The sequence below is a fragment of the Carassius carassius genome, chromosome 20 (assembly GCF_963082965.1).
Source record: "Carassius carassius chromosome 20, fCarCar2.1, whole genome shotgun sequence".
NCBI classification, from domain to species: domain Eukaryota; kingdom Metazoa; phylum Chordata; class Actinopteri; order Cypriniformes; family Cyprinidae; genus Carassius; species Carassius carassius.
In genome coordinates, this window is record NC_081774.1 from 8,187,040 (window position 1) to 8,213,797 (window position 26,758).

Consider the following 26,758-nt stretch of genomic DNA (forward strand, 5'->3'; position numbering starts at 1 on the left):
TGTCAATGGGTCCAATGTGTTTTGTTTTCATTGTACGGACAAAATAAGTCCCCTTTTTTGAAAGAAAGAAAGAAAGAAAGAAAGAAGGGGTCAAAAACCCCTTTTTTTATCCAAGTGACTCATCATTGTATAGTCAAAAAAAAATTAATAAATAGTTCAAAATAATGTTTTCAACAGTTTTGTATTACTATATTTTTATTTAGTTTACGGTATATTTTATTTTTAAAAAAGTTACATCATTTCTTTTTTTTTTATCTTCCATCGTTATTGATATTAAGTTATAGGCTAGAAATATTTGTAAATATAAATTAAATTAAATTACATTTAAAAAAAAAAACATAGTATAGCTACATATTTTTTACCTACCTCTGAAAATGTGATTTATTACAAAATTATATATATATATATATATATATATATATATATATATATATATATATATATATATATATATATATATATATATATATATATATATATATATATATATTTATTTATTTATTTATTTATATTTATTTATTTATTTATTTTTTAAGAATGTTTCAATAAACAGTCAGTGGGGTCCAGTTTATTTTTATTTAATTTTACCTTTTTATTTATTATTATTATTATTGTTATTATTTATTTGTTTTTATTTTCTGGACCCCATTAGCTTTCATTGTATAGGGGGGGAAATCACATTTATTGTGTTTCACAAAAGAAAGAAAATCATCAGGTTTGAGAACAACATATGTTAATGGTATTTTAGGGTGAACTGTCCCTTTAAACAGTAATGATAGAAATGATTGACTCATCTTCATGTCTATGACTTTCTGTGTTGGAGTTATTTAGGAGAATGTTCAAGCTGCTCTTTTCATAATATGAAAGTGAATGGTGACCACTGATGTCTCTGGTCCCTAGTCTGCTTCAGATCTTCGGTTTCTCTTTTCAATTCACTGCCTTTTCTCCAGTGTAAATATTCTTTTTCTGCGGATTAGCTTATCTTTCCTACCAAATGAATAAGAAGCTTATAAATCCAAGATCTGGAGTGTCAGGCTTGAAAGAGAGAGAGCGAGCGATAGAAGAATCATCTCTCACTCCACCTGCCCATGTCTCTAAAATGCAATAATAACGAAGCGAGAGAAATTTGTGAGGGATGTGGTGAAAATTTGAGAGGGGTGTGTTGTCGTTGCATATATTTTTGATGTTGCGAAACCCCATTTTAGCTTATCAGTCTCAAAGGCAGTTATAATATTTTGGGATTAATTAAAATCTTAATCGGGCATGTTCATCTCTTCAGCACAGCTCTCTGCAGGCTGCTGCTGACAGCTGTATTTTAGCGCTCTGAAAATGTGTGGAGGCTAAACAAGTTTGGCTGCAGACTCATCACCTCCACAGCAGCCGGTCTCACTCAGAGATGAGCGGCAGGGGATCTGTGATGACTGCGGTTGGGAGTGTGAGCAAAAAGGAGAAAATGTGATAGACAACTATAGATATGGAGAGTGGGAGGATGAGCGTGTGGATGGAGCGGGAGGCAGAGGGAAATAGGCAAAGAATTAAGTCATTTGGAGAAGGAGGGATAGAGTAGGGCAAGGGAAGGGCATTATAGTCTCAAAGGAGCTGTGCTGCCTATTTGTTATATCTTCTTCCAACTTCATTATTGATATAAGTTGCAGAAAGACCAAAAATACTTTTATAAAGGGCTAAAAAAAAAAAAAAACTTATATACTGTATATTAATTAATAAATATCAAAATTGCTCCTTTTTATTTTATTTTTATTTTTTTTGTTACTCTGGCAATTACATTAAAATAATTAATTTATTTTCGGTCATTATTTATATATCTCCTCCCATCACTATCTTTTCTATCGTTATTAATAATTTACAGGCCGAAAATAAATATATTTTTAAATATAGCTACAAATATCCTTTGTCACAACGACTGTTACTATATTTTTATATTTAAAGAAAATATGTATTTCATATCTCCTCCCATCACTTTTATCTTCTAATGTTATTGTCGTATATGTTTTTCTCCCGCTGACAATTTTATTATATATGTAAAATTACAATTTATATATGTGTGCGCACACACACACACACACACACATACATATATATAGTCAAAAGTTTTTGAACCATAAATAAGTCTCTTCTGTTTACCAAGCCTACATTTATTTAAAATACAGCAGAAGCAGTACTATTGTGAAATCTTTTTACTAGTAAAAATAACTGCTTTCTATTTGAATATATTTTAAAATGTAATTTATTCCTGTGATTTCAAAGCTGAATTTTTTGCATCCTTACTCCAGTCACATCATTCTAAAATTCTGATTTGCTGCTCAAAAACATGTATTATTATTATGTTGAAAACAGCTGAGATTTTTTTTTTTCAGGTGAATAACTATATTAATATTTAAGGCTAACCAAAGTTGCTAGCCCATGACAAGTCTGATGTGTGGACCATATTTTTGTGGAATTTCTCAGAATAAAATTTTGACAGGTTTGGAGAGATTAATTTATATTGTGGAATCTGTTGATATCATTTGTATGGCAGTCTTGCTTTTGTCTGTTATTAAGGTCAAGTAAACTCACCATCTCGCTCCCCCTTTTCAATAAAACCTTGCAGTATAAATGAGGATCCTTTTCCAGATCAACAGCAACATTCATATGCATGAGGATACAGGAGGCCATGAATCAGTATCCTGTCATCAAGACAGGTCTACAGTAGATAATTCACCAGCTGTCAGTCACACACAACCTGTCACAAACCCCCCCCCCCCCCACACACACACACACTCCCAGAGTCTTTGATATGTTTGTGTGTATTCATAAGGATAAACCTATCCCCGTGTAATGCATTCAGACGCTGTTTTGGCAGGGAGGTGATTTTACTTGCAAATCCCAAACACTGAAAAATAAAACATAATTCAGTCTCCTGCTTTCTTTTTTGTATGTTGAGAGTTTGTGTTTGACTTTGTCTGTGTGTAAGTGTGTGTTTGTATGTCTTTATCCTGTTCTCCTTCCTTTCCTCACACGGGGTCGGGTTTATTTCATCAGTGAAGAGGTGACTCACTCGAGATGGAGCTGTATCAGGAAAACTTTCCTGCTCTACAGTCTCTCTCCCACCATACACATTTGGAAATACACAATATTTTGGTGTTTGATGTCATTGCAAAACTAGTTTTGTGATTTGCATTGCATGGATATATATAAATCTTGTCCTATCGAATGTAATACCATTAACGAATGTAATACCATTTGTTTTGTGATTTGCATTCCATGTTTGTTTTGGTTTTAAAATCTCATAATGTTGCCTGAAAACCAATATGGTACTGCAATTAATGAGCATCCCTAAAATGCATTTCTCTCTTGACCAACCAGTATCCAGTATGCTGGTGATTTGCATTGGATAGACATCTCAGCCAATTGCCCATTTTTTTTTTAAGCTATATGTGATTCTTTTAAACATTTAGGTTTGAATTCATTTCATTAGGGGCTCCTGAGCAGCAGAGATGATATCATCAAGTCAGTTTGCATCACAGTTACAGACACAATTACGCCAGCATTCATATTAAAATGTGCTCCAGTAACGAGTTCTTCGGGACTAATTATATAATTGTCTGGAGAGTGCGGCCCACCTGAAGCGGAGGAGGACCTCAACTAATTACATCAGTAACTCAGGTTCACATCGCCTCAGGAGCGTAAACTCAACCCTGTGTGTGTTTGCTCCAGTCTGTCAAATCCATTCCACCGACAGGGAATTCTCATTAAGATGCCATGCCCTCCCTGAACTACATCACGGCAGAAGTTTTCAAGACCAGTGACAGAAAAGTCAAAGAAAAAGGCATCCCTTGAGGTTACAGAAGCGTGCAGTGTCCTACAGCAGGGACAGGCTTTTTTTAATCTGCTGCGAAAAAGAGACGGCGTGTTTCCACATGATAAGTGATAAAATGTTAAGCAAAACTGGCAGGCATAACTTCACACACATAGATCTTAATACATGGCACACTGGCGAGAGTGTGCTCTGAGTAGACAGTACTTTGCCCTGCAGCTGTGCTGGAGTTCAGAGCCAAACTTCAGCTCGCAGAACGGGAGAAATGGAGGGTGAGACAGAGGGTGTGAAGTTTAAAGTGCTGAAGGGTTTTACTGCATGAAGGCTCAAGAGTTTACAGAATTCCCTCATGGCAAATTAAAAATGTTGCTTGCTCCTCGGCATGTTTTACAGCCAGAGAGGACAAGGAACAAGAGATTAAGTGAAGAGAATGGTAGGCTGTTTGAGCCTGGATTTCCTTTTAGGAATTTACCATGGTAACAGTACTTTTTGTCCAAATACCATTGTTCCTACATTTATTGTGAAAGCCATAATCCATCCAACCATCCATCCAACCAACCAACTAACTAACCCTCACTTTTTTAATATAGGGCTAAGGGAATCAGCCTAAATTTGTTTTGTATTTCCAAATGGCTTGTCCTATGTAGGGTCATAGGAAATTTTCCATAGGGTCATAGGAATGTCGAACTTTTCCACAACATTCTAATTTATGTATTGAGATGCACCTGTACCTTAGCTTTGCAGGAAGGTCTCTTGAAGCATCTCGGAGACGTTGCCACAGTTCTTCTAAGTTTGTTCTGTTTCTTCATGTTATTCCAGACAGACTGGATGATGATGATGATGATGATGATGATGATGATGTGATCAGATCTCTGTGTGATGCACTGGCTGCTGTCAGACTCATTGCACCAACAAAAATCTTACTGGATCATTACAATTAATGGCAAAATTAATGTTTGGTAACGTAAACTGATATGTCCTACTACCACACTACAGCAAAAGATAGAAATAACTGGCTTCAACCATTTTTAGCTGCTGAAAATACTACTGTTCTAATAATTTTGGGCACCACTGCGTATGAAAGGACTGTGGTGTGATAAGATATCATCTCTATGCTGTAGTTTCCGCTGTTTTTGTCAACGTGCAGTACTAATGTGTAGCATTTTTTGTGGTGAGGTCATTCAGTGGTGTTTTCTTTGCCATAGGAGCAGACAGCAGTGAGGGGAGGAAGGAAAAAGAAAAAAAGTGCCGAGCCTCCCACTGGGGCTTTCACTCTCCACCACAAAAAGTTTTCTATTCTCTCTCTTTCTCTCTCTCTTTTATTCAGGAGTACGGAGGTCACCACTGGGCATCTAGAGAAGGAAACCCTCATCCCCCTTTGACATAACTGCTGTCATGTGGAAACACTGTGGGGGAATTCACAAAACAACCACTTGTGCGTGTGGTATTTCGACACAAAAACCTGTCTTATTCACTAACCACCAATAATCTAGTTTAATCAGGCATTAAATGCACTGAAATAACAGTGAGGTGTATGTAAATGAAGTAAATTTTATTATTTTCAGCGCAAACACATCTCCTTTCTATGAAAATGAGGATCAATCATTATGGATTTCCTTTTTCACACAACCTTATTCCTCTCCTTTCGCTTCCTCTCTTTCCCCCCCAAAGGCCAGTGTTTTTGTGCGTGTGAAAGCAGATCTTGTGGTTAAGTGTGTCTGTATTGTAGTGGTGGGATTAAGTACAGTATGTGGGTCACAGCTGGGATAAGCACTCTCATGAGCAGCAGCAGAAGGCAAAATGTCAGTCAGTGTCACTGTGCTGCTGACACGTCGACGTCTTTTAAAGACAGTCCCGCTCCAGCCAATGGGAACCAACCCTCCTGTGAAGCGCACAAGCGTCTACGTTTGTGATTTTGATTTGTTGCCGCTCAGTATTTGTTCCCATCTTCCTGGCCTTTACATGTGCTCTGAGAGACACCAGATCTTTTTTTTTAACAGAATTCCCTCCGGCACCCGTGACAAGGTTCTTTCAGTATTTCGAAACTTTCAACTCTCTCTTTTTTTTATTCTCTCCTCTGAAGTCACCCCGTCCTCTTCGTGGTGGAATGATATGAATATCCGCTGCAGATTCAAAGAGTTTTTAGTTTTATTCCGTGATCAGTGGGATATATTGTGTCGCATGAGTCATACAGCAACAAGCTGATTTTTTTCTATGCACACACACACACACCAGATCTGACAGCGTAGTCCCGGGTGGAAATTGCTCCGTCCCTCCTGCTGTGTCACTGCGCATGTATTCACATGTATGGCTGAAATGTGTGTGATTCTGGAAATATGAGAATGAGCAGGAACTCTGTAACCTTTCATCCTCTGAGGAGGAAGTGACATCAGCAATGCAGAGACGCACCAAAATCCTCACTTGGGTTCATACAGTACGTTTTGATTTATAGTGTTCATTTGAGAAGGAGAGGGATGGATGATTCTGATTTTCCTTTTTTGCAGTCATTCAGTCTAGTTTTGTTGATTCTATTCATTTCATATGAAGGTCCACTTTCATTATTAATCAGTTTGTTTGTCCATCAGCTTTTATGGCTGCATTTAAACCTGCGGCTTTTGGGTTGCATTGATCTTGCTCTTGTAATAATCCTTGCAGACAGAAATGCTGTATCTATTTACCCAGGCGATAAGTATCTATACAGAGAAGATTATTATTGCCTCACAGATGAAAACTACTTCAGAATGGTCTCTCACTAGCCTTGTGGATTGTCCTAGTTGCCGGGGTTGCAGTTTGCATTCATTTTTATCAGGATTTTTCATTGAGCTGATAGCAGCATGTGTCCGTACATTGGGTTCTCAGGCGAGCGGTGCAGGCAAGCCACGGCCAGCTCTACTTTATCATCAGAGAATGGACCTCCATCTGTTGATACTCCTCTCATATCGTAGTCTTTTTTGGCAGAGAAAGAGAAAAAGGCTAGCAAGTCCCTTTTCTTTAACTTGTTTTAATTGAAATATCAACAATCTATTAATCTTTCTCCGAACATTTCTTTAAACAAAATAAAACTGAAAGAAACATGACATTTTATATATATACAGTACAGACCAAAAGTTTGGACATACCTTCTCATTCAAAGAGTTTTCTTTATTTTCATGACTATGAAAATTGTAGAGTATGTGTGTGTGTGTGTGTGTGTATGTGTGTGTGAGAGAGATAGATAGATCGATAGATCGATAGATAGATAGATAGATAGATAGATAGATAGAAGCTTAACAGTATGTTATTGGAAAGGGTTACAGTATTTTTAATATATATATAATATTAAATGTAAATTTAATAAATAAATAAATATATATATATATATATATATATATATATATATATATATATATATATATATATATATATATATATATATATTTACATATATATTATTTTTTTATCATATTGCTGTTTATGATATTAAAGGGGTCTGTATGGGCAAGATGTCTCAATATTTTGCATGGATGTAGCAGTGACTGTGAATGTGAAAATGTACCATCTTCTTCACAGTAGTACTAGTTTGGTACTACGGTGAAGTTCACACAATGCTTTGTCTCAGTTATATCACAGCTTTGTGCTTCTGCCAGCCACAAAACCCTCCCACACTGCAGGAACAGACTCAGATGGGTAACACAGGCTAAGAGTTCACACTCTCCATTGGCAGATTATTAGAAAAAACGTACAAACCCAGAAACGACGATATGTCAAATGCAATTAATATTCTAATTATGGATTTGGTATTATGAAATGATTGCTGAGTGAAGTGCACAGGCCTGATATTTACCTCCACTTTGAGAAGAAGGGCTTTGTTATTACGCCAATAGTGTGTCTGCCTTCAGCTGTGTGTGTGTGTGTGTGTGTGTGTATGTATGTGTGTTTACCCTTCAAGAAAAAAGGGTCTTTTTTCCTCCCTCTGTTTGGTTTTAGCTTGTCATTCTACAAAGCCGGGCGTGTGACATGTTTTCTCATTAAGAGAAGCAATAACTTTGATAAATCATTCGTGCTGCCAGCCCAGCCTCTCTGTTGGTATTAGAAAAGCTAATTGAAATTCTCTCTCCCTCTTTCTCTCGGTCTCTGTCTCTCACTGACATTGTGGATTTTCTCTTTTCTGTTGTACTCTGTTCGTTTCTCCTGGTGACACTTCAAAGGCTTGCAGTAGTGTGTATGTTTGCTAGTAATAGAGAGTGCAAATATTTGTTCCTGTAATAATACTTCTTTCATTAGAACAACATCTTTGTGGTGTCGTATTTAATTAACTTAATGTGAGGACATGAGTGTGTCAGAAAGAGGGTCAGGTCAAATTAGCCTAATAAACTAAAGATTGTGTTCCGTAGGAAGTATTTGTGGGTATATTTGTCAAAGATTTGTTTAAGTCATATTTCAACACAATAAAATATGCATATTACTGTACATAAACATTAAAATACATCTAAAAAAAATAAAAATAAAGCAAACTACAAAATATAGCATCTATTAATACCAAAAGTGTCAGTAAGATTTTTTTTTTTCATGTTTTTGAAAATTTGTCTTATGCTCACTGAGGTTGTAATTAAAAATACAGTTATATTGAGAAATATAATTACCATTTAATATAAAAAAAAACATGATGCAAAGCTGAATTTTCAGCAGTCATTAATCAAGTTTTGTGTCACATAATCCCTCAGAAATCATTTTGCTTTAAAATATACATATTTTGTAAAATGATGAATATTTTTGTTGTCACTTTTGATGAATTAAGGATCTTGCTGAATAAAAGAAAAAAAAATATTCAGACCCCAATTTGTAGTACATGTAAATGTGTTTTGAATTTAGATTTCATGTTTATTCTTTGTAAAGTGCTGAAAGTGCTATAGAATTATATTAATAATTATAAATAATAATAATAATTATTGTTATTTTTGTTATAGTAATAGTAGAGATCAACTTTGTTAATTGCATACGAAGTTTGATCATGTGACCACAATGTACAGTCTAATAATTAATTGTAACCACAGTTAATATATTATTAAATTTGGTAATAATTATTTACAACAAGATATAATTTATTACAATGCACATTCTGAATAATTATTATGCATTATACCCTTTAATAACCTTTTATAATGCATTATACAATTTAAGTAAAGTGTTAAAACATTTTGAATTAGCATAGAAAATTTGCTTTTAGTTTTGTTATGCAAAAAGGAATATCTTGTTTTTGATTCTGTGGTGAAATGACACATCTTGACAGTATTTGTAAGAATCGCCTCTTTTTTGCGTTATGTGGGTGCTTGTTTTTGAACGTCTGCATTATGTCTTCACGAAATCAAAGATGAAATTTCAGTCAGCAGTTTTTCAACCACCCATTTATGTCTTATCTCTAGTTTTGTTTGTGAGTGCTAACAGACAGAGTTCAGAGTGACTCAGAGGAGATGTGAGCGGAAGACGTCTGAGCACATTATAAATGACAGCCCAGCTTTTTAGTGGCAGGACTAATTTACAGCCGCACACCGACTGCCTGTGGAAGGCACGGCCCATGAGGCACCGAGCAGATGTGAGCGTGCATGTCTGGGTGTTTTTGCACGGCACCATCGGCACACATATTCTGTGGAGGTTTATCTTACATCAGTACATCATGAGAGTTCTGCTGCGATGGAGAATGATTGCACTGCTCGAGATAGAACCAGCCTCATGACTCACTCTCTGCTCAGGGGAGTTGCAGGTAAGAGAAGATTCATATGAAGAAGAAACAAAGCCAAAATGTATTGATAGAGACAAAATGATGACCCAAAATGGAGCTGTGTGTGTGTGTGTGGCATTAGACCTGTGGGAACCTCATCAGCAGTCATTGTTACAATGAGACGTCTCCACTTTCTGTGTCCGCATCTCAATAGCAAGTGATTTCTGAAAAGAGGCCTGTCAATCAAATGGCCTGTCATCTATAGCTCTCTCACGGAGATGCCACAGAGTGTCAGCCTTCATTCACACTCTCAGACCAGACTGGGTTTGATGCCAAGTGTCGGGTTCGATGGAATGCTCTCAAGCTCCATTGGCTCTCAAGTTCCTTCCAAATTAGGGTCTTTTGTGGCCAAACTTGGCTGCGTTTGAAGCGCACGTCGTAGGGAGCTCTTTTCTTTTCAGTGTGAAAATAGACAGATTTCTAGAAGTGAGTCAACCTTCTCCTTTCACAGGCATCACATCACGTGCACGCTTCTCGAAGCGGAGTCAATGGGCTCTGTGAGGAGTGTTTAGAAGATGTAAACAGAGAGATGAGGAACTCGGCTGTACGCTGTTGGCTTTTTGTCTGTAGTGTATAAGGGCTTTTAACTTTGTGACTGTCAGTCAGTGAGTCGAGGGGCCGAGCGCTTGTCTGATTGAGATGAATGCGGGGAGGAAGATGGGAATTTTAAGGGATGGATATCCATGACAGCTGTCAGGTCTTTGGAATAAGGTGGCACACATTGATATGTCCTCTTAATATGCTGCAGCGCTGTGATAGATTGTGTGTAGAGCCCTGTTAGCTGTCAGTCAAATTCTGTGTTTATGTGCTTGATATTGATATTGTCAGTTGTCTGCACAAGAGTATAGCCATAGTCGGGTCATGGTCCTGCAAAAAGACCTCTGCTGCCCCAAATGGAAGACAAATTATCTTATTTTAAAGGAATAGTTCACCCAACAATGAGGAATTGGAGAAATTTAGCATTACATCACTTGCTCACCAATTTACCTTCTGCAGTGAATAGGTGCCGTCAGAAAAAGAATTCATCACAATAATCCATAACACGACTCGAGTTACTGCCTTGTGAAATAAAAAGCTGTTGTAATAAACAAATACATCAAGGCGTTTTCAACTTCAAATCATTGCTTCCAGCTAAAATATAAGTCCTTTATGCATAATGTTTCTTTCTCCAGTAAAAAATTAACTCTGAAAGTGCAGTACATTTTCAGCAAATTCATGTTTTTGGGTGAACTATTCCTTTAAGCACCAGGGTCTGGATTCACAAAGCAATAATACGATTTTATTTAACTACAACCTTTTTTTATTTTGTAAAGTTCTCTTTTTTTCTTAAAACTGCTCTTAAGTCTTTAGACTGCTTTAAAAACCTTTTAAACTTAGGGTAACTAAGATGGTTAATGAATTTATTGGTTGGTTTCAGATACTGAGCATTACAACAGTAGTTTCATATTAAGAGATATAAATAATCATGAAGAACAAAAATAAAACAAGCAGTTTTAAAACTTTGGAAATTATTTAAAAATTGATTTATTTAAAATGAATTTATAACAAGTAGAAATAGAAAATGATTTTACATAAAATACAGTGAACACGTAAAATACAGTGCAATCAGTTCGGACATCGCACAGTGCTCATTCAACAAATGCACAGCTAAACAGATGAGTTTTGAGTCTAGATTTAAATGTGACTAATGTTTTAGCACATCTGATCTCTTCTGGAGGCTGATTCCAACTGCGGGCAGCATAGTAACTAAAAGCGGACTCCCCTTGTTTTGTGTGAACCCTTGGTATTTCTAACTGACTCAATCCTAATGATCTGAGTGGTCTGTTAGGTTTATATTCAGTGGACATATCTGCAATGTATTTCAGTCCTAGGTCATTGAGTGACTTATGGACGAGTAAAAGAACTTTAAAATCAATCCTGAATGTAACTGGAAGCCAGTGTAAGGACCTGAGGACTGGTGTGGTATGCTCAGATTTTCTGGTTCTACAGAATCCTGGCAGCAGCGTTCTGGATGAGCTGCAGCTGTCTAATGGTCTTTTCGGGAAGGCCGGTGAGGAGACCATTACAATAGTCCACCCTGGTGGTAATAAAGGCATGAACAAGTTTCTCCAGGTCTTGGCTGGAAAAAAAATCTAATTCTTGAAATGTTTTTAAATGATAGTATGCTGATTTAGTGACATGACTACTGAAACTAAGGTCTGTCTCCAGAATCACACCAAAATTCCTGACTTGATTTTTAGTTGTTTGACCCCTATAGTCAAGGTATGCATTCACCTTGAAAACTTCATCTTTGTTTCCAAATGCAATGACTTCAATTTTTTCCTTGTTTAACTGAAGAAAGTTCTGGCACATCCAACTATTTATTTCATCAATGCATTGGCAGAGGGAGTCAATGGGGCTGTAGTCATTTGGAGATAAGGCTAGGTAAATCTGGGTATCATCAGCATAGCTGTGATAGGCAATTTGGTTCTTTCTCATTATTTGACTTAGTGGAAGCATATACAGGCTAAACAAGAGCGGTGCAAGAATTGACCCTTGTGGGACTCCGCATGTCATGGACGTCCACGTAGACTTATGCTCTCCTAGACTCACATAATAACCTCTCCCTTCTAAGTATGACCTGAACCATTTGAGTACCATCCCAGAAAGCCCGACCCAGTTTTCCAGTCTCTCTAGTAGTATGTTATGATCGACAGTGTCAAACGCAGCACTGAGAACTAGCAATACCAGCACCGATATTTTGAGTCACAATTTAAGTGAATATCATTTATTATCTTAATGATTGCTGTCTCTGTGCTGTGATGCAGTCGGAAACCAGATTGAAAATTGTCCAGGTATCCATTTGAGTTTAAGTATTTAATTTTATTCAGCTGATTAAAAACTACCTTTTCTATCATTTTGCCTATAAAAGGAAGATTAGATATTGGTCTATAATTGCTCGAAATGGTGTTATCAAGATTGCTCTTTTTCAGGAGGGGCTTAACAACTGCTGTTTTCAGGGAGTTTGGAAATGTCCCAAAAGAAGTAAGGCATTCACCACTTATAAGAGATCTGCTTCTAAACAGTTAAGCACACTTTTTAAAAGGAAGTGTGTCAAGATAGCAGGTTGACGAAAACATTTTTTCTATCAATTGCTTCAAAAATAGACATAGTATCTTTTCGATATTGCGGCCGAATCTGTCTGACCTCTGCATTACTTGAGGATGTGCTAATTGCCTTCATGATATTGATGATATCTAGTTTAATTTAGTAGACTAGTTTAATGTGTGAGGCCACACAGACCGCATATATCTAAAGCAGCACATGTTCACAAAAAAGTGTTCATGAAAACTTTTTAGTGTGACATTTACAGTAGAATCTCAAGAAGAGTTCTGCACAGCACACAAACATATCTGCAATGAAATATACTTGTGTATATATAATTTACGTTTTTGTCAACACATTGCATTCTGGGATGTTTTGACATTCTTATCCATGACAGATAGATACGAGATTATTAACTGCCTAGTTTGGAACAGCTATAATACCAAATGATGTTGTTTAGGAGGTTTTGTGGCAGGTCACTAAGATTTGAGCATTTCTTGTGTGTGTTTGTACATAATTTGTGGCTAAAAATGTGTGTTATATAAGACGTGACATCTTGTTATGTCCCTCTCCTCTGATTTAAATGACGTGATAGCTCTTCTCCATGGTGGAGGTAAAACAGTGTTTTTCCCATATCGGATAAGAGTGTGGCATGTCCTCAACTAGCGTCGCCAATTATCAAGAGTACCTGCAGTTCATATCAGCATGAAGCAGCAGAATCTCATGTACCTTGTCTCTAATAAGAACCCAGAAGGAGGACGACTGCTGAGTCTTACAGGCCACAAAACAACAGCCTCCGTCTCTCTTTCTCTCACACGGACACCTGTGGGCCACCATTCAGAATTAATGCACCTACCTAATTAAAGTTCTTCATGAGCTGATGAAGCTGTTTAGCTAGATGAACAGATGATGATTTAGTAACATATATATAGTATATACATATTTATAGTATTTAATGTATTATAAAAAAATATATACACATTTTTGTTTGTTTTTTCAAAGAAGTCTCTTATGCTGACGAAGGCTACACGTATTTTATCAAAAATACTGTAAAAACAGTAATACTGTAAACTGTTATTGTTTTCTATTTTAATATATTTTAAAATGTAATTTATTGCTAATATTTATTTTTTAATATTATGAACCTTTTTATAGTTTTTTTTTTTTTTTATATATAAAGTTTTCGGTTTTGTTGTCAGAGGGTTAACCACTTTTTAAATACTGCAGATCTGTTTGAGGAAAAGAAAAGTCCAGTGAGCCAAAATTCCAACCGCTTAAACATCGCTATTCAAACTATAATGAGTTTCCTGCTGTGTTTAGTTGTATGTAAGACAATTGAAGCATGGTTTATTTTCGTTACATTTTTTTTGTCATGACTTTAAACTCTCTGTAGTGTGCATTTGTTTGAAGATTGTGAATCCTGATCCCTGTGGCGACAGCGATTCGGAAAGACTTCTTAACAACTCGGGCATATTTGACAGTCAGCAGGACGTTTACATTGAGCTGAACTCACAGTCGCTTCCATTCAAAACATTCCACTGGTCTGATGCAACATGGGTCAGTGTGAATGTGTTTGAGCCCTAGATACAGAAGTTTTCCCAGAATTCTGTGTGTTTGTGTGCATGTCATGGGTGTGTATGTGCGTATCCTACAGTTAATCTGTCTTAACTTGTCACTCTCTCATGTCATTCCTCTGAGCCAGAGGTTGAGGAGTTTACAGCACAGCTGTGAGCTGTGATTGACTTCGTTGTGTTGTGTTCGGCCAATAGAGCACCTGCATCATCAGTCACTGGGGTAAAAATATTAATACACCCAACCTGTTCAAACAAATCGCAGCGCTGACTAAAACACCATCCACCAGCCAACATTTATCAAGACCAGGTGCTTAGGAAACAGATCTAGGGTTGCAGTGTATCCAGGGTCCACAGTGAATATTTTGCCACACCTGCCAATAGTGAGTGAATTCATTGTGAACCTAGAGACACGCTATATATTTTTCCACAGTTGTTTTTTGGAAGGCTTAAAGTAAGGAATATTCCACTTTTCTGTTGCCATATGGCATTTTTATGGAAGCTTGTTTCTGCCATGGGATAAAACACGGTTTATTCGCAGGGAGATGGATTGACAGGAGATCTAACCAATTAGAATGTGGATATTATGTGCTGCCGCTGCTATCCGACTTATTGATTGACAGCTACAGCCGTTCTCCAGAGAAATCCATGTTAAAACGGGGTAAAAAAGACTGAATTAATTTAAGTTTTCATTATAAAAATGTGCGGAGGGTTAAGCTGTGCAGTTGTTTACTGCCACAGTAACGGCAATAAACTAAGGAATTCCTTTAAAGTACTTTTTTTTATGTACCAGAAAATCGGTCATGCCCAGCGCTGTATGCATGGCTCACAGCGCATAAGTTAAAGGAAAATGCCACCGTTTTTCAATATTCCACTAAGTTCTTCCCTCAACTTAGACGAGTTGATACGTACCTCTCCCGTCTCAGTCGCTCAATCGCTGTAGTGTGCGGCGCCACTATGCTAGCGTTTAGCTTAGCACCATTCATTCCTTAGGATCCAAACAGGGATGAATTTAGAAGCTACCAAACACTTCAATGTTTTCCCTGTTTAAAGACGGTTACATGAGTAGTTACACAAGTAAGTATGGTGACAAAATAAAACGTGACAATTTTCTAAGCGATGAAAATGATAACTATAATGTATGGTGGAAGACTACTTCGCAGCACTTCGACCTCGGCGGAGTAATATCATCACTCCTGAAAACTCCCCCTCTCCCTCTAACTTCCATCAATACAACCAACCAACTTTTTTTTTTTTTACAGATGGAGAATATACCTGTATGCATTCAGGAAGATAGCACATCTCAAACACATTAAACAGCGCGAGCAACCTAGCGTCTGTCAGCGGCACATGCAGCCTTTCTGTCAGAGCATATGACAGGGATGAGCCGCTTAAACTAATATGCGAAACAAAACTATAAACTATGTCTTACCAGTTTTTAAAGGCCTTAATATGAAGCTTGTCACATGTTTAGAACAAATTGGATTATTCCACAGGAGCTCAGTCTGTGTCCACCGCTGTATTTTCAGATGCGTTTGTATCAAATTACTGTATATTGATATAAACGTTATTGCCTCATATCGAATGGCTTATAAAGAAAATATTGATATATCTTACAAACTTGATATACCCCCCAGCCTTAGTGGGCTGAAATAGATGCCAGATAAGCAACAAAATGTCTTGCAATCATAGTAGGGCAAAAGTTCAAATTTGAATCCTTAAAGAATACATTATGCCCCTGCCTTAGATTTAAACACATTATCAGGTTTTGGACAGCATTCACAACACTACTTTTCTCATCTCTGACCGGATAATCAGTATAGGGAATTCTGCCCATTGCAGTATTGTTATACTGAGTGTATGTTCAGGCTTCAATCCAGAGAGACATGAAAAATAAAAGTCACAGTCATGCGCTCAGGTTTGGAGTCAGAGGTTGGTTGAGTGGAAGCAGTGCCTGTTCCTTCCTCAGGAGAACTCAAAAAAGCCTTTCCTCTCCAAACAGGAAAGCAGCAGACGCTCTCTCATTGTACTCTCTGCATCTCTCTCAGATGCATATCTTAATGCAATATGTCAGATTTCTATGACAGTTTTATTTGTATATGGCTTCCTGACATGATATTTACATTTATGCAAATATCTCCACTATATTTCCTAGGCTGTACCATCGTGTCATTTCAGAGTGGAGAGAAACTTCTAGTTGTTTAGACATCGATAGTTTTCTTTTTACAGCACTTCACTGAAGTCCATTATCGTATTTGATTACAAACATTGAGAGTCTGAGTCTGAGTGAGAGAGATGGACGCAAGCGGTGGCTCTCAATCCGGAACGCTGCGCCGCCTCGTCCCCAGGGACAGACAGTGGCTAATCAATTTTAGACCAATGGGAGCTTCATTTACATCTCAAAAGCTAATTATTGCAGCCTAATCAATCAGCACATCCTAATTAGCTCAGGGCTTGAGCTGGGACTGCCAGAAAGAGAGAGAGAGAGAGAGAGAGGGATGGGGAGAGATTTCTGCCCTGCAGTACAGAAACGTTTTCAGACATGCTGTTATTACATATCCAGACAAGCCTGAGGTGAGCGACTTTGTTAAACCTACAGAGACAGAACGAGAGCAGCTGACAAAAAGAAAAGATGTATGGATGGATATTCTCTTGTTTTAATAACATTCCCAAAATCCCTTAAATTTTTCCACCCTTCAGGGCTTCTGTCTTTGAGAGGATGTGTAAAGGGTGTGATTAAAGACGTCACTCATTTCGGTGTGTGTGTGTGTGCGTGTGTGTGTGTGTGTGAAGTAGGAATATATATGATATTTTTAATTCAAATTATATGCATGTATGTATATTTATTTATTTATTTATTTATTTATGATCCACCAGTTCATGTTTTGTTTCATGTGACTGACTGACCTTTATCTTGAGCATGACGCACTGAAGGACCAAATGGCCCTTAGCCATTTCCAAACCAAGTGACAGTTCAGAACTATACACATCATTAAACAGCTTCTTCTTAATCTAATCACAGTTTTCCTCACAGACATGAATTATCCCAGCAGTGATTTTACATGCAGATCGGCTCTGGGATTGATTGTTGTTTAGTGGTAGAAGCATGTCCTCATATGACGCATCTTATGGCCTGTTATCGTCATGGGGTTTGGAACAGCTGAAGATTTTACGAGGATTGGCGTTTGAGTTGACATAGTGGATAACACAGTGAAAGAGGTCAATACATTTACATCTGCACTGATTTTCTAAGCAGGTTTTTGAACCAAAGTGACTCAATCAGCAATAATCTGCATAAATTGCAATAATGGCAATTACCATGACAGATCTCTGAGAAATAAGATGGGCTTCAGGTGATCCATGTTGAATTACTAAATCATGTTGCTAGTGAAGTGCTACCCAAACACATTTAGTTGCTAAATAAGACTCCCTGAAGATGAGTACAGCATGTATTAATAGATTTTAATTAGAGGTGTTTGCTAAGACAGTCAGCACTGTTATAATTGCTCATACCTGTGGTTAGAGATCTGAACAAACATTTAACCCAAACATTAAAACATTTTAACATTTATTTAGGTACGTGGAATTGGGCTAGCTATCATTCACTTATTTTATTCCCAAATTCCATTTTTTTCTGTTTTTATTTTTCTAGACTACACTATTTTAATGGTTAAATTAAATTATTAATTGAAATAATAAAACATACAATATTCAATAGCAATTTTTTTTTTCATTTTAATGGTTTCATTAAATTTTGATAATAAAAAGCATCCCATTTTAATAGATTTTCTACCAAATAATTTATTATTTTATTTCTTTTTCTTTCTTTTTTTTCAGAAATACTGTGCTGTGCATTTACATTATTCTGCTACATATTGGCCTATTCTGGTAAATTTTCTAAAAAAAAAAAAAAAAAATCAGTAATAACTTTATTAGCAGAAGTAGCACCATCATTACATTTAAGTAATATTTTTTCTGTCACAGTTTCTTCAAGTTAAACCAAGCTTTTATTTTGAGGGGTTGCTGGGAAGAACTTAAATTTTCTGTTTGCATATATGACGACAGCTTTACTCAAAAGAAATGGTAAAATGCTCATGAAGTGACTCTCAGGGCAGCTCTTTTGCGACTTAATATTCATAGACAGTAATCAGTATGGCATTTTGATTGTACATTTTTGATATATCTGTCTATATCAAATTTGGCAAATTCTGTGTCATACAGTAAATTCCTAATTTTTTCCACCTTTCCGAATTCCAGTTTTTTCCAAATTTCCAAATTCCACCTTTGCTGCATCGTAGAAATCATAGGGCCTAATTAACTTTACCTGTTCTGGTAATTGTTTTTAACATGATTTGTGCACTGTAATGATGAAGTAAAGCAGTATGAGGTTGAGTGATGTAGAGCGAGGGTGTTTTGTGGTGAGTTGTGACTCTGCCGCACTGCTTCCCTCCAGGTGTTTGTTTTTGTGACTGAGGAAATTGCTCATAAATTTCAAATGACGCTTTGCAGAGAGACTCAGATTTCCCCAGATTCCCTCACAGTCAGATTTACGATACAGCAGAGAACTGGTGCTGATATTAATGGATAACGCCCGCATCCGCCTTCTGCCATTTGGGCACAAAAATACACACAAACAAATACACTACCATAGCGACTGTTTAGGAAAATGATTTTCCGATTAAAATAATTACTGCAGTCCTACATTCTTCTTTTAGCTGAACAAATCATAGCTGCATTAAATCTGTCACGTTTATTTAGCCTCCCAAATGATGCTACAGTATTTTTGTCTCTTCAGTGGCGATGACACATGATAGTGATGATGTGCAATTTGTAGCCAGTCCCTATATATTATAAAAATAGGAATATAGAAAGAGTATATATTGTAGGTCCCTGCAGTATGCGTGTATGTGGTGGTGTGACCCTGACTTTGCTGTTTGTCCGTGGATAAGCAGGACGGACCTTGCTACAGGAAAAGTCTTGTCTAGTTTGCATATTGTGTCATGATATGCTTATGCCAGCAATTTTCTGTCATTTTTCCCTGTTGCACTACTAGGACAATGACAATGACCCATCATTACCCTTTGCCCGCTTTTCTTGCTCTAACTGCCTCTCTACTCTGTTTCTCACATGTAGGGCCTAAACAATCTAGCTGTTTAGTTTCTAAATATATTATAGGGATATTTTTTTTGAGGAATTAATTTATTAACATATAAATATAATAGGCATCTAAAATATGTTGATTTGATTTTTGTTTCTTTTTAAAATAATTACAAATATTCATATATAATTATATCTATCTATCTATCTATCTATCTATCTATCTATCTATCTATCTATCTATCTATCTATCTATCTATCTAATCAGGCATTATTATTTCAAAAGTATTAAGTTTAAAAGAGTAAAGTAGCCATCAAAGCTTTCCCTGTCTCTTCTCTGTTTCTTACATGTAGTTTCTCCACCAGTCTAGCTGATTAGTTTCCATTAGAAATCCTGCTTGAGTGGAGTGTAGTTAAATGTGACTGATACCGTGGCTCTAAATTTGTGTTTAATGGTAGCATATGCAAGTAGATCTTAGTTACCCAAAGATCCATGAGAATTCTGTGTGTATATCACCATCGAGTGGCCGTGACGTGAACTGCATGTTAGTAAGCCGCTCACGACCCAGCAATGCCCCAGAGGAGTGTTGCCTTAGACACACCATGATTGAAAACAGAGGAAAAAGGTCACCGGATAGGGTGGCGCTGAGCCTGTAAACCAACAGGAGGGAATACATTAAAAAGAACAAAGAACGAGGAGGAAAGAGCAACTGCTCTGCTCTCAGATCAGGAGAATTCACTAGATTATGTATATTTCCAGGCTGCCACATGCTGGGATCGAAATTTCTGGGTCTCTGCTAGAATTATGCTGAATGCTGCTGCATATGAGAACAACTCAGCTTATTTGATTTGACTTGAGCCATCAGTCAGAGCTCTATGCTGTGTGTGATTTTTTTAAGCATATTCTGTCTCTGTTGGCTCTTTCTGAAAGCATTAAACTGCATCATGCCATTGGCCACACGCATCCTTTATGTGGGTTCAATTTTGACAGTAATTGTGTGTATGTGTGTGTGTGTGTGTTCATATATGTACAGAAAAATACACATTTATATATTCAGTTTATATATATATATATATATATATATATATATATATATATATATATATATATATATATATATATATTACTGAAATATTACTTTTTTATAGCTAATATAATTATGGATAATTTAATAATAGTAATATAATAATAATACAGTCTTTTACTGCTGTCTGTTTTCTTCCTTTTTTTTCTGGTGTTTTTTGCATGCTTTTTTTTGACTCTGTCATCTGTCTGGGACAGATCTGTGTATGAACAGACATCACACGAGGACAGCTGAAAGAGTAGAGTGACGTTCCCAAAGAAAGAGCGTGTTGGAAGTGTTTAACACTGTCTGCTCCACAGGAGTGACTCTGACACACTGTAGGATATTGAACCGTTTGTCAGAGAATAAACACTGAATCTTTTTTTTAAGTGCCAGACAGTAGTGATGGTGTGTTTTATAAATGTGTAGATTGTACGGTGCCAAAGATACTGAAAGAAAAAAAAATACAATTCTGACTCTTGATTTCAACCTAGGGTGTAAGAAATTGAAGCGACAAAGGCTTTTGCTCTTTACATTTAACCTAGGGGTCAAAGCTGTGCTTGTATTTTAGCTCAGAGTATTATTACATTATCTTAATATATGCCACTTCAAGGATGTTTTGATGTTTTGTATAGAAAACACTTTGAAGATACTGATGAGAAATCGGGATTTGTGTTTGAAAGAGATTTTTTGTCTGTGTGTTAACCCTCAGGGTCATCACTATGCGTAATGCTCATAGCTTAGCTTGAATTTAACACAATACTACTTTAATATCTTATGGCAATGTTATTTTAAGCATTTTTAAAGATGTTTTTACTAGAAAACAAACTGAATGTACTGATGAATTTGTTGAATTTTCTGTTCATTTACCCTCAGGGTCAGTGCTTTACATAATGTGTGAGCTTGTGGTTGACTTGTTGCCGTTTTCAGTCCTGTCTTTCACAGATGAATACATTTATGCATCTCAAGCAGAGCTGTTAAAATAAATAAGTCTCCGCCGTTCGCTACACTAATGTCTGATTTATTCTGCACCACGTACGCTCAAGTGCACAAAAGGGGCGCATCCAAGAATTCACTAATTTGGTGTTGGAGTTCAGGTTCAGAATGGAAAAGAGGTGTTGTGGGACGTGTTATGCTCTTTTCATCTGCATTAAGTCTCACTGAAGCATATCAGAATCAAGAGCTCTACAGTTCACTTCCCCTTTATGACTGGTTGTGTTCACACGCTCTGAAATTATTTTAACGCTGGAGGCAAGGATATTATAATTCTTACCTACCAGAGAAAGATTACCATGTGGCTGCTGTTGGTCCTTTACTGCAATACAGATATTTATGATGTGAATAATGTAGCTAGAGTTCAGGTTTATGAGAAAAAAAGATTTACACACTTCTTGCGTTTTAATGAGTCAATAAAAACCCATAAAAAAATAAATGTGCAGAAAATGTTGAAGACACAGTCGTTTCAGCAATGTTCTGTCCCAGCTGTTACAATTCAAGTTATTTTCCTTGTCAGAATGTGCAAAACTAATCGACTAGTCAGTTGGCTGTCTAAACAATTAGTGGACAAGATTTTCTTTTTTTTACTCACATATATTGATCAAGTAAATAACAGGAATATTGCTTACAGCAAATATTGGCAGTAATTGATAAGATTTTTAAGTTTTACAATTATTCAAATTTAGGTCCACATTATTGATGCATTCGAAAAGTGTTTTTTTTTTTTATTTCGAAAGGTTTCTGACAATTCTCACAAAGTTGGACAGTGAACATCATGATATTTTTATTACAGCTATAAAATATTAAAAAAATATATAAAGCAGGCGGAAATGTACAAAGATAACAAAAAGACACATTGATTTAAAAAATGTGCACAGTTAGATCTTTTATAATACACATTGCAAAATTCAATAAAAAAAAACTTTGACATTATTGTTCATTTGTATGTTTGATAATGTACATCAAATCTTAATTCTTAAATGTTTCGCAATTACATTTTTGCATAGTAATCATGAGGGGTTTTGAAATTGTTGCGCCCCCCCATGGGTGAAATTAGTTTTTTTACGTTCAGCATGCGCGTATAGTCTACTGAGCACAAACAACGTTCATTATGGTGATTACGTTCTGGGGTACTCTCCAAAATGGCAGAAGACGGTAACTGGGGAGAAAAACTGCTGAAAAAATTATGTCATTATAGTTTTCTTTGTGCACAAAATGTATTCACGTAGCATCGTAAAATTCAGGTTGATCCCCTGATATGTCACATCGACTATTTTACCGATGTCCTTACTATGTTTCTGTGCTTTGATTGTATTTTTATTTTTGGGCAAATTAACCCAAAGTTTCGAAGTTTCGACTTCCCTATCAGAAGATATAGGTCAATTAGTCATTGTGAACCACACCAAAAAAAACAAACCATTTGGTTATGTGTTATCTATTTGGTTAAACCATTAAAAAATTTACAATTCTTTTGATGACACATTTTCACGAGTGTCTGTAAATTATAAATATCAGGAATATCACCCGAAATGAACAAACTGAAAAAATTCCCTGTTTAACCTTGTCCTAACAATTTCTGTTTCTTGTCATCTTACAGGAAGTTCTACTACATTACCCTGTTACGGGACCCCGTGTCTCGGTACCTAAGCGAGTGGAGACACGTCCAGCGCGGGGCCACGTGGAAAACCTCCCTGCACATGTGCGACGGGCGAACGCCAACACCAGAGGAGCTGCCCCCCTGCTACGAGGGCACCGATTGGTCGGGCTGCACATTACAACAGTTCATGGACTGTCCGTACAACCTGGCGAATAACCGACAGGTGCGCATGCTGGCCGACCTCAGCCTGGTGGGCTGCTACAACATGTCATTTATCCCGGAGAAGAAGCGCGCGCAGGTGCTACTCGAGTCGGCCAAGAAGAACCTACGAGACATGGCCTTCTTCGGCTTGACCGAATTCCAGCGCAAAACGCAGTACTTGTTCGAACGGACCTTCCGCCTCAAGTTCATCCGGCCCTTCATGCAGTATAACAGCACGCGGGCCGCCGGTGTGGACCTGGACAACGACACGGTGCAGCGGATCGAGGAGCTCAACGACCTGGACATGCAGTTGTACGACTACGCCAGGGATCTTTTTCAGCAGCGCTACATGTACAAGCGACAACTCGAGCGAAGAGAGCAGCGCCTAAAGAACCACCCCTCCCTCTTCCCCTTTCGTCGCGGGTCCAGCTCCGATCCTGCTTTCAGGGATGACGTGCCGGAGGCCGAGGCATCCCGATTACCCACGGAGGACTACATGAATCACATCATCAACCGCTGGTAGCAGTGCTGGGGGGAGGGGGACGGAAAATACAGGTTGACGAGGAGGAAAAGGCTGCGATCCCCAGGTCAAATCAAGCGGGAGAGGAGCACGGCAAACGAGAAAGAGACAGAACTTTAGCACCACCATCAAATACGGCCCTCCCCCCTTCTGTTGTGCTCCAGGATATCCTGCGGACGTCTCTGAGAAGAAGGACTAAAAATGCGGGATTCTCTTCATCGCTACTGCGAAGACTTTGCGTGTCAGGTCAGAAATGACTGACTAACTTAAAGCACTGAGCCTGAACTTAAAACTAAGAGGTGAAGACTTCTACAGGCACATTCACCCATAAAAGGGAGAAGAAAACATACATAAAAATTATCGGAATTATATTCACTGCAGATTTTAAAAGAATGAATCGAATGAAATTGTATAGAGGTATTTGCTTAAATGTCTGCCACCATTTCAGCCATGAATTTGTGAGGATGATGGTCTGTCTCTTTATTTTCTAGTTTGTTATGGTCCTATTTCTTGTAATTATTTTTAAAAGGGATTTTTCTTCCCTCAAAGAGGTAAAACTCACACAGCACTGAGACCAACAGAGCTGCCTAACACTTATTGGATGCAATTTATTAGCTTTTCATAATCAGTGATGACTTGAAAAGGTGTGTTCTGTAGTCCTTTTTCTTGTGTATTTGCACATCAGTTGCAAATTTCGATGGACAGACAAAGCGTGGACCATAGCCATTATTTAAGCTTTCAGCATACTGTATGCGAAAATCCCGTGAGCTAAGTGTACTAATATAACCTTACCGAATGTTAGAGGTGTTTCGTTTGTCTGATCTGACAGATGTCTTGCGTGATGTTATTGGCCCAGACAAATTTTAAGTTGTCATCAGCACCCAATTTTTTGGTAGCCGAAGCGGGAACCTGGTGGAGATCCAAAAAGGAAACTGTCTTATTTTAAACTTGGTAAGAATGGGCTCTGCGTTTCTAAATGAAATCGTGGACTCTAAATGTTATTGACTCAGTAATGACACCTATGTGTCAGTCAATAACAGGAGCATCGTACAGTTTGTGTGTAACCGAGTGTGAAAGACAGAGCTTGTGAAACGCAAAAGCAGAATGAAGAAGCAGCAAACGCAGCCTTTGTAAATGTCACCACCATTCCCAATTCCCAGAGACTACTCATTATTCAGTATGCAGGTGGATGGAGGATGACTGTGTGTGTTTGAGATTCTGAGCAGGATGACTGTTTTAAGTATGCAAACATGTTTGGGTGCTACGAATGTGTGCGAGCGTGTGTTTCATGACCAATCTCATGCCATGGTCCTCAGGGACTAAAGCTATTGCCAGTAAGGGGGCAAGAATGATGTCACATGTCTCCCCTTATGCAAATCTTTGAGTTGTTTGTTGTTAAAGGTATAGTTTGCACAGAAAAATTACCATTCACTCATTATTTACTCACTCCTAATCCATGTAACCTTCAAAAGGAGATGTTTTGCAGAATGTTCAAGCTGCTCTTTTTCAAGCTATGAAGGTGAATAGGGACGGGAGCTGTGAAGCACCAAAACTATATTTAAATTCGCTTTATTTAAAGTATTCATTCATTGTACAGTATAGAACAGCAAGAACATTCTGCATAGTGTTTCCTTTTATGTTCCACTGAAAAAAGAAAGAAATAGTGATTTGAGTAAATAATGACAGAATTGTCATTTTGGAGTAAACCGTTCCTTTAAGTTGACGACTACGCAACAACTTCAGAGTAAACTGTATGTGAATAATGTATCAGGAAGAATTACCCCACTGGAAATGTGTCCTTTCTGTTTAACTGACTCTTAAGGTGTTATGAGGGACGTTTTGACTTTACTTAATGCTCTGCAATGGGAATTTGTTTTCTCAGTAACCATAAAGACAGACTACTCTTCACTTACTGCATATTTAACCAAACCTAGAGTGTTGTTATGTTATTCAGGAACAAATGTCTTCTCATGAACGATCCACATAATACATGTATGGTCTTTATGAAGGCAGCCATTTTATTAATATCTCAATGTGATGCTGTCATTCTCTTCAGTTGATATGCTCTTAAAGGAAACCCAGAGTGGGTTGTAGTAATTGTTGGTCTCATTGCAAAATAGTTCAGTGACCAAATTTTTCTCAGTCTTAATTCAACAATGGCATCCAGGCATCAGAATAGAGTACCGGTGTGCTTTAAAAATGGTCACTGCAACCGACTGTCAAATGTTAGGCCGGAAACATACTCTACAGTCAAAACTCAAGAGGGCGACAGAGTCACCTCCAGAAGTCTGTGCCATTAAATTATTTTTATTCAGGTAACTAGCTATATATGGTTTAAATTTTACTAGATTCTCTTCAAACTGTTGCTCAGCCATGAGCCGAAAGAGAAAACTGTTAAAGCCTGCTATAGCTCCCCTTGTGGTAATGCTAAGAATGCAACTTACATCCGAGTTGCATTATCAGTTGTATTCTGATTGTTTTTAGAACAGTCTCTAAAATGAAGCTAGAGGCATTTGCCTTCAACTACTCCTCTAGAGTATGTTTCTGGACTCATGCGAGTCTAGCAAATTGACTTCAACTCTTAATTAGAGAATGTGTGTTTGTAAGCGTGCGAGAGCAGCACTAGCGAATCCCTGAGCTCTGCTCCCGGGTGCATTTATTCATCACATCCAGTTCATCTGCTCTGGGTATTTTTCTCATCATTTCAACAATGGATTGTCAAAAACACCATTAAAAAATATTTCATTTTTATATAAACACGGCAGTGCTTTAATGTCTTTATTTTTAAAGTGTCTCTAAACTCACACAAGCACATTTAAGGTACAGTATATCATGGAATACTTTCTATTTTAATGTATATGGGCATGGATTAATACAGACAGTAAGGTAAGTTTGACTCTTCACTCGGTTTGTGAAAATGAATGAAAAAGTTTTAATAGTAATGGTTTTAAGTGGAAACCTTGAAGGCATGTGAGCAGCATCTTTTGATATTTAAATATTAAATATCAAAAGAATGATTTACCAGCCCTGTGTGTGCAAAGGCACAAAGTATGTCA

At 37.3% G+C, this 26,758-nt stretch overlaps 1 protein-coding gene across 1 annotated transcript in view; it reads left to right on the forward strand.

Moving 5' to 3' along the window:
* LOC132096226 (heparan-sulfate 6-O-sulfotransferase 1-A-like) overlaps nt 1-24,164 on the forward strand; it is a 120,010-nt gene extending 95,846 nt beyond the window's left edge. The window contains exon 2 of the mRNA XM_059501466.1: nt 22,982-24,164. Coding sequence (XP_059357449.1) covers nt 22,982-23,705 — 724 coding nt within the window. The 3' untranslated portion in view covers nt 23,706-24,164. The remainder of the gene's footprint in view (nt 1-22,981) is intronic.
* Nucleotides 24,165-26,758: the final 2,594 nt, after the last annotated feature.